This window comes from Triticum dicoccoides, chromosome 4A, assembly GCF_002162155.2.
Source record: "Triticum dicoccoides isolate Atlit2015 ecotype Zavitan chromosome 4A, WEW_v2.0, whole genome shotgun sequence".
In the NCBI taxonomy this organism is placed as follows: Eukaryota; Viridiplantae; Streptophyta; class Magnoliopsida; order Poales; family Poaceae; genus Triticum; species Triticum dicoccoides.
The window spans coordinates 40,698,890-40,710,573 of record NC_041386.1 but is presented as its reverse complement, the minus strand read 5'-3'; the positions used below and the strand labels follow the sequence as shown (position 1 = coordinate 40,710,573).

The 11,684-nt window shown below is 43.7% G+C and overlaps 1 protein-coding gene across 1 annotated transcript; it reads right to left on the bottom strand.

The window, feature by feature from the left end:
• Nucleotides 1–621: 621 nt before the first annotated feature.
• On the bottom strand, nucleotides 622–1,834 carry LOC119288644 (putative cyclin-dependent kinase F-2). Its single transcript, XM_037568224.1, has 2 exons — nucleotides 683–1,834; nucleotides 622–648 (listed from the first exon to the last, which is right to left on the bottom strand). Exons 1-2 carry the CDS (start codon nucleotides 1,832–1,834, stop codon nucleotides 622–624), a joined length of 1,179 nt encoding a protein of 392 aa, XP_037424121.1.
• Between the last annotated feature and the right edge of the window lie 9,850 nt (nucleotides 1,835–11,684).

The following is an 11,684-nucleotide window of genomic DNA, read 5'->3' as shown; positions in this document are numbered from 1 at the left end:
GCTCTTGAATTTGCTTCATTCTCCCTGCAGGTCTTCTTCCACAGCTCGATGTGTCGAAGATCCGACGGGTACCATACTATACCATGTGTAGCTAACTTCTTTTCCAAAAAAAATGTGTAGCTAACTTAAAAGAAAATACATGACATAGTTTCTTTTCCTATCTAGTATTTCACAGTAAAGAAATTTGCACATGAAAAAGACGGTGGAAACACATACACTGAACTACATGAACAAGTCCAATTGCTGTACTAGACTACTAATACCATTATATATCAAATCTTGAAGTTCTGATGAAATCTGCACCAGCAGGACATTTTTAACCATCGGTACATCCATCACTCAGATTTCTGTTGTTTAGAGCATTTGTACTCCAGATTTTGGAAAAACCGCACATATTGTGCACTATAACTCACTGTAAACAACATGTCAACACTACGTCAGAATTACACACCTCTGATTCTCTGAATGTGTGCAGAATGACACATGCAATTCAGAGAAACAGGCCAACACAACACTAATGGGCGATCCGGCGATCAAGGCGCCAAAGGATCTACTTCTGCTTGATGGTCATCGAAGCATTTACATAGATGGATCATCCGATCACAGATACATTTGGAGAGTTCAATTACACTTGTTGTGCTGCGTTCCACACAGCGACGGCGACGGGAATTTTGAGTAGATTCTTCTGTGGCATGGCCGGCGGGATGAACTTGATCCTTGGTGCCTTCTTTACCGTCAACGGCAAAGCGCCGCCCTTTGCCGCGGCGGTGGCAGGACGAGGAGCAGCAAACCATCGGTGTTTGAGCGCCGCGGCCGCCGTCAGTCGCTTGTCGGGGTTGCAGGTGAGGAGGCCTTGCAGCAACTGGAATCCTTCGTCGGAGAGCTTCTCTCGAGGGAACAGTTCCCGCAGCTTGTTCTCCTTGTGCCCCGGCGGTAGGAGTCGTAGGGCCTTGGCGGTGTGCGGCAACGATGTGAACTCCGGCCACGTCCTGTCGTCCGGCGTCCCGAGCAAGCGGAAGATGCTCCAGAGTTGGATGATCTCATTGTTTGTGTCGTCGTCATCGTCATCGTCATCATCATCATCGCCGAGGAACAGCGTCTTGCCGGTGAGCATCTCGGCCATGACGCACCCAAGAGACCACGTGTCGACGAGCGCGTCGTAGTCTTTCTTCCCCAGCAGCATTTCGGGCGCCAAGTAGAACGCCGTGCCGGCCTGGGTGTAGGGCGGCAGCTCGGACAAGGAGATCGCCAGCCCAAAGTCGCAGATTTTGACCAGTTCCCCGTCTTGGCCGAGGAGGATGTTGGCCGGCTTGATGTCGCGGTGGACGACGTGGCGGTCGTGCATCTTCTTGGCACCGGTGAAGAGCTTCCACATGATGGCGCGCACCGTGGACTCCGGGAGCGGCGGGCCGCCGCCGCGGCACCTATTCCACAGGAACTCATGGAGGGTCGGCGCGGCGACGTACTCCATGACGAGGCCGTAGGCGCCGTTATCAGGGTCGCGCACCAGGCCCTCGAAGCCGACGACGTACGGGTTCCCGTCGCAGGCCTCGAGGAATCCGGCCTCCCGCAGAAGCTCGGCGGGGTCGGGCGCCTCCGTGGACCCGTCCTCCCAGTTGAGGTACTTGATGGCGACGATCTTGCCGGTGGCGCGGTGGCGCGCCCGGAGGACGCAGCCGAAGCCGCCCTCGCCGAGGCATGTCTTCTCCTCGTAGTCCGCGCTGCTCCGGATGTTGTTGATGCGGCTCCTCTTGCAGCGCGTCGGCGATCCTTGGGTGGTGGTGGCGTGTCCGGCGCCGAGGACGGCAGCAGCAGGTCGCTTGCGCGCGGCCATCGCCATCGCGCGAGCTCGACGGAAGGACTACGCGCTTCGGTTGATGGAGGCGGGGAGGATGGCAGCGGTGGATCGAGGGAGGAGGGGAGGTGGGTGATGAGCTGATGGATGGATCGATCGACGCGATTCGGCATGGAAATATACGCCGGAGCGGCCCCGGTTGGAATCGGATTCAAATTCAAATCCGAGTTACACCCGGCACACCAAACACCACACGCGCAAGGCCGCGAACTTGGTTGGCTTGCCGCCTGCGTTTTCAGAACAGTCTGCAGACACGACGCTGTTTGGGTTTTCTTTTTCTTTCTTGGCGGTTGCATTTTCCCTTGCAATCTTGGATTCCCAATCGTGCGTTTTCCCTTGCAATCTTCGATTCTCAATCGGATACATCTGCGCCGTTGGTTCTGCGGTTTGCTTAGCTTTGTCATCATGTAATCAAAGTTCACGGTCACAGGGTTATATGAGAACCATTGTTACATTTCCCTTTGTTATTAGCCTTTTGCACTTGCTTATCACAATGTAAACAAATTCAGATTTCCTTCCATTAATGTCCCACAATGTAAACAACAAGTGTTCTGCAGTTCAAATGATCAACTGTTGTTTCTGATCATATGCTACCAAATTTCCGTGGCCAAGCTCAAAGTTACGGTGGCTGCAACCGAGGACCTGTCGATATGGGCGTATGATTTTATTATTGTAGCATGGGTTGGTACTTTGTCATTTTGCTTCCTTGAAAGGCTAACACATGGTGATATATTGTGCTCTCACGATATGTTGCCAATGGTGGAGCATTATGGTCGCCATGTCACAAGTTGCAACTCCAGGGTAGCACATTTTAATAGGAAGTGACTGTGCATCATGATTGTATCATCAGCATCATATTTATTTAATTTTTATTACAAAATGGAGATAATACAAACACTCACATTTTGATTAAAGAAAAAACACTAAAAAATTACCTATTGTCCAAAATACCCTTTCCAAATCATAAATATTCAGAAAAGGCCTCATATTCATTAAGCGGGTCCTTCGAAAAGTTTAATGTTTAAAAGGATTTAATTTTGGGTTTGGATTAAACCCTAATTATAACTGCAATATTTAATAAAAATGAATTTAATTTGATATATTTAAATCAAGGGATCTCACATGGTAATTTCTCTTTAAACCCTATAATTAGCCTTCCAATATTATTAGGAAGGTATGGCAATTTGTTCCAAGTTTTTGTAATCACCCATAACACACTTATAGTTCAAACCCATTTAATAATTAAATTAGGATCTTAGTCGAGAGAGGCTACACTAACATTTCAATTAATTTGAAGCTAGTTTGAACCCCCAAACATAAATTAAATAGGATTTACCGCATTTTAATTAATAAAAACTAGCAAAACCTCATTCTGTACAGTTTAACTAAACTACGCCCATAAGCGCGGTATAGCTGGTACCACAGTAGGACGGCCCATATTCACCTGGCCGCCGCCTAATCAACCCAAACCTAACTCTAATCTTGCAGCTATCCTCCTCTTCCTCCAACTGGCTGCCACCTCCACCTTGTCTCCTCTCTACCCCGCCCCTCCCCCGCGCCGTGTGGAGACGGCGAGGCCAATTGCGCCAACCACCACCCCGACCAGACCACCGATGTCATCCCAACCATCCTTCGCCACCGGCGCCTCCTGTCGGAGCTAAACTTGGCATATCCCTCAGTAGGGTGCCATAGCTAAGCAACTTCGTGCGATGGTAACAAGAATAAGGGATTTACCCAGGTTCAGACTCCCAGGAGCACATAATACCTGACGTCCTGCTTGGGTTTGCTGCGTTGGAATGTGTACAGAGTACATGCAAAGTACCGAGAGATTGTAATTGTCTAAGTTGTCTCTATCGACTAGCCCGATTCCGGCTTATATAAGATACCCATGATGTGTGCGATTGCAACGGAGTTGTCTTTTGTCTCCCTCTTGTTCTAAGTCTTTGGAGGCACCCAGGATCCCGTTAAATTGATCAAGGAGGAGGTAAGAAGCGAGGATGTGTGGAATGTTATTCTGAACACTGGTGGCTAAAAGGTCTAGTACGGTAGCGGAAAGTAATTCCTATTGGGACAAATGAGGCATAGTAATTAAAAGCCCAGTTATTTTGTCTAAATTATTATTCTTAACAACCGAGGTAGCCCCATGTGAAGGCAAGGGGCATCGGTTAGACAACCGATTCTTGATGCGAGCCGTGAACGGCCAGGACGTACTTTGGACACATCCTCCACTTAATCACATAGCAAACACATCATAACGGCTATCTTCGAGGGCTATGTTTATTAGAAAGATGAGATCCCAATCACAAATGTAAGGTTGTGAGAGTGAGACATCATACCCATGCATGTTTTAATCATGAGTGTTTTCTTCTTAAAGGTTGTACGGTCCGCTTTGCAAAAAACTGAAATTTAATTCAATAGCAATAACTTGTGAGATCCTTTGTTGTCCTCTCCTGGGTTTGATAGCCCAATGTCACTCCTCGGGGAAAGGGAACATGGACCCTCTGCTATCCAAACTGGATCACAAAGGGCATCAAGCACCTTTTCCGGCACCGTTGCTGGGTAGGCATCGTGTCACTAGTCATTGTGTTAGAATTCTTGTTAAAAATTTATTTAGCTTTTGTTCATGTCTTTAGTTGTGTTGTTACCAACACCCCTCCCCCCAAAATCATGGCACAAACTTAGAGACTATGCCTCTTCGAATGAGAACTTTATGCGTGCACCAATCACACTACCCAATGTTGCCATAGAGAAATTTGAGATAAAGCCTCATTTAGTCATTATGGTTCAACAAAACAAACTTGAAGGCTCGGATTCATAGGATGCTGGTATGAGCTTACTCACTTTCACTAAAGTGTGCGATATGACACGTCCTAGGGACTATGTGTGATATGAGACATGTTAAGGACTTTGAACCAGACCCTTGTGAAGTTGTGTTTATTTCCTTTCTCTTTGAGAGGAAAAGGGAAAGAATAGCCTCTAGCTTTGCCTACAGGAGTTGTGACTTCGTGGAATGTATGTTGCAGCATGTTTAAATCTAAGTTTTATCCCCGCAAAAATTATGTAACTTCGATATCAGATCACAGGTTTTAACCAGGAAGATCATGAGTCACTAGCACTTGAGTGGGATCCCATGAAGGAGGCTATAAGAAAACGCCCCAACCATGGGATGGAAGAATGGTTAATTCTGCATATATTTTATAATGTTGTTAATCTTATGTCGGAAGCTATGCTTGATAAACTTCAGGAGCAATCATTATGGGAAAAACCGATTGTGAGGCGATACACCGATTGCAAGTATATTATGCTTGATACGGCTAAAGGAGGAATCATTATTGATGGTGAATCAACATGTGGAGATGGGATGGGCCGCAAGGTAAAAAAACAAGGTAAGTCGGCCCTTCTTCTTTCATTTTTTTTCTTTTACTCGTCTTTTCCATTAAACAAAAAAGTAGGAGAAAGAAGGAATGGAGGGGTAGGAATGGAATTTTCTCATGGGGCCATTTTTCTTGGAGTACAAGATTTATACTTGGGTCCAGAAAAATGGTAAGCAATTATTTGCAAAATTTGAATTCAAATTGATTTGAATTTGAACCAAATGGATTTTCAACTAGGGCTATGAGCTAGGAGTGTCCAAAAACTATGAAATTTCTTGGGGAGGCTACGAATGTGAAAAGAAGTAGATGTGCAAAGTTGTGGAGAAAATGGGGAAGTTTGAATTTGAAATAATTCAAATCCTTACAAAGGATTTGAAGTGGAGCTGAGATTTAAAATAGTTGTTGACTTCAATTAAATAAACTATAAAATTTTGGCTCTTTTTAACAGCCACATATTACTTAACATGTTAATGAATGGATGATGACATAAAATGAAAAACTACTTATTTAAAAAGCAACAATGCTAGATATGGGTTTATTATAATTGGGATGCTAAATTTATAACTACCTGCAATAAACAACTATTACAAGCGGTTTCTGAACTACATGTGGTTTCTCATGGGGAGCCGCCTCCATTGTTAAGCATCGCACGCGACTTTGTCCCTCTTTGGAAAACGTACTTTCACAGCCTACTGCTAATGCCCGTTTTTTTACTAATGAAAATTAATTCTTTGATCCATGGTGGCCTATCTCTATTTTTCTCTCCTTCCCTTCTCTCCACAACTAGACCACGGTGTTAAGATGTAAATATGATCTTTAAAACAATTAAATGAAACATCACATAGACTAGTTATAGTGCATAGTATCTTAGATTGGTATTTCAGACTACCTCATTTATTACTTTGTGTGGCTCATAGTCCCACATGATCTATGTTAAGATACAGTTTCTTATGTTTCCTCCGTTAGTATAATATTATGTGAGCAATATGCCTAGTTACTATTGCACAAAGGTGCATGATACTAGGTTATGATATCCCAATATGCTACGTTTTGGATATATAACAACTAAAATACAATGTATTGGGGGTGGTTGTCTCTAAAATTCTTGCGCCACCTATATTGGCGTGTTAAAAGTCAAAATACATTGGGGGTGCGTGAATGTCATGTTTTTCTAGCCGTGCTAATGCCATATTGTAGGAAACTCCATTTTCGACAGTATCCCCCTCCTCATAGTTGTTTTCTTTCCCCCATTTTGGACAGTGAGTCATAGAAAGTGATCGTAGTGGCAAGTATAGCTGTGAAAATAATCTAGGGAATCAAGTCGTCGTGGTTCCGCCCAACTACTAATGGCATGTATATTTTGTTGGGGAACGCAGTAATTTCAAAAAAATTCCTATGCACACGCAAGATCCATCTAGGTGATGCACAACAACAAGGGTGAAAGAGTGTTGTCCACGTACCCTCGTAGACAATAAGCAGGAGCGTTATGACAACGCGGTTGATGTAGTCGAACGTCTTCACAATCCGACCGATCCTAGCACCGAAGGTACGACACCTCCGCGATCTGCACACATTCAGCTCGGTGACGTCCCACGAACTCTAGATCCAGCTGAGTGTCGAGGGAGAGTTTCGTCAGCACCACGGCGTGATGACGGTGATGATGAAGCTATCGGAACAGGGATTCGCCTAAGCACTGCAATGATATGACCGAGGTGGATTATGGTGGAGGGGGCACCGAACACGGCTAAGACAATTGTCAACTTGTGTGTCTATGGTGTGCCCCTCCCCCGTATATAAAGGAGTGGAGGGGGGGGGGAGGGCCGACCCTCTATGGCGCGCCCTGGAAGAGTCCTACTCCCACCGTGAGTAGGATTCCCCCCCCCCTTCCCTAGTTGGACTAGGAGAGGAAGGAAGGGGAGGAAGGAAGGGGGGCCCACCCAATTCGGATTGGGCTTGGGGGGGGGGAGGGGTCCCCCTCCGAGGCTTCCTTCTCCTCTCTCCCACTATGGCCCAATAAGGCCCATATACTTCCCGGGGGGTTCCGGTAACCTCCCGGTACTCCAGTATATGCCCAAACTCACCTGGAACCATTCAGATGTCCAAACATAGTCTTCCAATATATCGATCTTTATGTCTCGACCATTCCGAGACTCCTCGTCATGTCCGTGATCATATCCGGGACTCCGAACTACCTTCGGTACATCAAAACACATAAACTCATAATACCGATCGTCACCAAACGTTAAGCGTGCGGACCCTACGGGTTCGAGAAATATGTAGACATGACCGAGACTCATCTCCAGTGAATAACCAATAGAGGAACCTGGGTGCTTATATTGGTTCCTACATATTCTACGAAGATCTTTATCAGTCAAACCGCATAACAATATATGTTCTTCCCTTTGTCATCGGTATGTTACTTGCTCGAGATTTGATCGTCGGTATCATCATACCTAGTTCAATCTCGTTACCGGCAAGTCTTTTTACTCGTTACATAATGCTACATCCCGTAACTAACTCATTAGTTACATTGCTTGCAAGGCTTAAAGTGATGTGCATTACCGAGAGGGCCCAGAGATACCTCTCCAATACACGGAGTGACAATCCTAATCTCGATCTATGCCAACTCAACAAACACCATCGGAGACACCTGTAGAGCATTTTTATAGTCACCCAGTTACATTGTGACGTTTGATAGCACACTAAGTGTTCCTCCGGTATTCAGGAGTTGCATAATCTCATAGTCATAGAACATGTATAAGTTATGGAGAAAGCAATAGCAGTAAACTAAATGATCATCGTGCTAAGCTAACAGACGGGTCAAGTCTATCACATCATTCTCTAATGATGTGATCTCATTTGTCAAAAATGACAACTCTTTGTCCATGGCTAGGAAACTTAACCATCTTTGATCAACGAGCTAGTCAAGTAGAGGCATACTAGTGACACTGTGTTTTTCTATGTATTCACAAATGTACTAAGTTTCCGGTTAATACAATTCTAGCATGAATAATAAACATTTATCATGATATAAGGAAATATAAATAACAACTTTATTATTGCCTCTAGGGTATATTTCCTTCAGTCTCCCACTTGCACTAGATTCAATAATCTTGATTACATTGTAATGATTTTAACGCCCATGGAGTCTTGGTGCTGATCATGTTTTTCTCATGAGAGAGGCTTAGTTAACGGGTCTGCAACATTTAGATCCGTATGTATCTTGCAAATTTCTATGTCTCCCTCCTTGACTTGATCGCAGATGGAATTGAAGCGTCTCTTGATGTGCTTGGTTCTCTTGTGAAATCTGGATTCCTTTACCAAGGCAATTGCACCAGTATTGTCACAAAAGATTTTCATTGGACCTGATGCACTAGGTATGACACCTAGATCGGATATGAACTCCTTCATCCAGACTCCTTCATTTGCTGCTTCCGAAGCAGCTATGTACTCTGCTTCACATGTAGATCCCGTCACGATGCTCTGCTTGTAACTGCACCAACTGACAGCTCCACCATTTAACAAAAATACGTATCCGGTTTGTGACTTAGAGTCATTCAGATCAGTGTCAAAGCTTGCATCGACATAACCATTTACGACGAGCTCTTTGTCACCTCCATAAAGGAGGAACATATCCTTAATCCTTTTCAGGTATTTCAGGATGTTCGTGACCGATGTCTAGTGATCCATTCCTGGATTACTTTGGTACCTTCCTGCTAAACTAATAGCAAGGCACACATCAGGTTTGGTACACAGCATTGCATACATGATAGAACCTATGGCTGATGCATAGGGAATGGCTTTCATTTTCTCTCTATCTTCTGAAGTGGTCGGGGATTGAGTCTGACTCAACTTCACACCTTGTAACATAGGCAAGAACCCTTTCTTTGACTGATCCATTTTGAACTTCTTCAAAACTTTATCAAGGTATGTGCTTTGTGAAAGTCTAATTAAGCGTCTTGATCTATCTCTATAGATCTTGATGCCCAATATATAAGCAGCTTCATCGAGGTCTTTTATTGAAAAATTCTTATTCAAGTATCCTTTTATGCGGTTCAGAAATTTAGTATCATTTACCATCAATAATATGTCATCTACATATAATATCAGAAATGCTACAGAGCTCCCACTCACTTTCTTGTAAATACAGGCTTCCTCATAGTTCATAGGTTCATCATGGTCAAGTAACATGACCTCCAGAACAGGATTACCGTACCACTCTGGTGCAGATCTTACTCTGGTTGACCTACGAGGTTCGGTAGTAACTTGATCAGAAGTTTCATGATCATTATCATTACCTTCCTCAGTTACTAGTGTAGGAATCAATGGAACTGATTTCTGTGATGAACTACTTTCCAATAAGGGAGTAGGTACAGTTACCTCGTCAAGTTCTACTTTCCTCCCACTCACTTCTTTTAATAGAAACTCCTTCTCTAGAAAGGATCCATTCTTAGCAACAAATATCTTGCCTTCGGATCTGTGATAGAAGGTGTACCCAACAGTTTCCTTTGGGTATACTATGAAGACACATTTCTCTGATTTGGGTTCGAGCTTATCAGGTTGAATCTTTTTGACATAAGCATCGCAGCCCCAAACTTTAAGAAACGACAACTTGGGTTTCTTGCCAAACCACAGTTCATAAGGTGTCATCTCAACGGATTTTGTTGGTGCCCTATTTAACATGAATGCAGCTATCTCTAAAGCACAACCCCAAAACGATAGCGGTAAATCAGTGAGAGACATCATAGATCGCACCATATCTAATAAAGTACGGTTACGACGTTCAGACACACCATTACGTTGTGGTGTTCTAGGTGGTGCAAGTTGCGAAACTATTCCGCATTGTTTCAAATGAAGACCTAACTCATAACTCAAACATTCACCTCCACGATCAGATCGTAGAAACTTAATTTTCTTGTTACAACGATTTTCCACTTCACTCTGAAATTCTTTGAACTTTTCAAATGTTTTAGACTTATGTTTCATTAAGTAGATATACCCATATATTCTCAAATCATATGTGAAGGTAAGAAAATAACGATACCCGCCGCGAGCATCAACACTCATCGGACCGCATACATTAGTATGTGTTATTTAAAACAAGTCTGTTGCTCGCTTCATTGTTCCGGAGAACGGAGTCTTAGTCATCTTGCCCATGAGGCATGGTTCGCAAGCATCAAGTGATTCATAATCAAGTAATTCCAAAAGCCCATCAGCATGGAGTTTCTTCATGCGCTTTACACCAATATGATTTAAACGGTAGTGCCACAAATATGTTGCACTATCATTATTAAATTTATATCTTTTGGCTTCAATACTATGAATATGTGTATCACTACTATCAAGATTTAGTAAAAACAGACCACTCATTAGGGGTGCATGACCATAAAAGATATTATTCATATAAATAAAACAACCATTATTCTCTGATTTAAATGAATAACCATCTCGCATCAAACAAGATCCATATATAATGTTCATGCTCAACGGTGGCACCAAATAACAATTATTTAGGTCTAAAACAAATCCTGAAGGTAGATGTAGAGGTAGCATGCCGACGGCGATCACATCGACTTTGGAACCATTTCCCACACGCATCGTCACCTCGTCCTTAGCCAATCTTCGCTTAATCTGTAGCCCTTGTTCCGAGTTGCAAATATTATCAACGGAACCAGTATCAAATACCCAGGTGCTACTGCGAGCATTAGTAAGGTACACATCAGTAACATGTATATCAAATATACCTTTCACTTTGCCATCCTTCTTCTCCGCCAAATACTTGGGGTAGTTCCGCTTCCAGTGACCAGTCCCTTTGTAGTAGAAGCACTCAGTCTTAGGCTTAGGTCCAGACTTGGGCTTCTTCACTTGAGCAGCAACCTGCTTGCCGTTCTTCTTGAAGTTCCCCTTCTTCCCTTTACCCTTTTTCTTGAAACTGGTGGTCTTGTTGACCATCAACACTTGATGCTCCTTCTTGATTTCTACCTCTGCAGCCTTTAGCATTGCGAAGAGCTCGGGAATCGCTTATCCATCCCTTGCATATTTGCTACCTCTTGAGCACTTCGTTGGTTTTCCCCGAAGAGGAAGGGATGATACAGCAAAGTAGCGTAAGTATTTCCCTCAGTTTTTGAGAACCAAGGTATCAATCCAGTAGGAGGCTACGCGTGAGTCCCTCGCACCTGCACAAAACAAATAAATCCTTGCAACTAATGCGATAAGGGGTTGTCAATCCCTACACAGCCACTTACGAGAGTGAGATCTGATAGATATGATAAGATGATATTTTTGGTGTTTTTGGGACAAAGATACAAAGTAAAAAAGCAAAGGAAATAACTAAGTAGTAGGAGATTAATATGATAAAGATAGACCCGGGGGCCATAGGTTTCACTAGTGGCTTCTCTCAAGAGCATAAGTATTCTACGGTGGGTGAACAAATTACTATTGAGCAATTGACAGAA

Bases quoted from the DNA above. Each gene is read 5' to 3' on its own strand.
- LOC119288644 (XM_037568224.1), bottom strand. From the start codon at position 1,834: ATGGCCGCGCGCAAGCGACCTGCTGCTGCCGTCCTCGGCGCCGGACAC. The intron at 649-682 runs AATCTACTCAAA...CCGTCGCTGTGT, and splicing joins CGCCGGCCATGCCACAGAAG to GGAACGCAGCACAACAAGTG.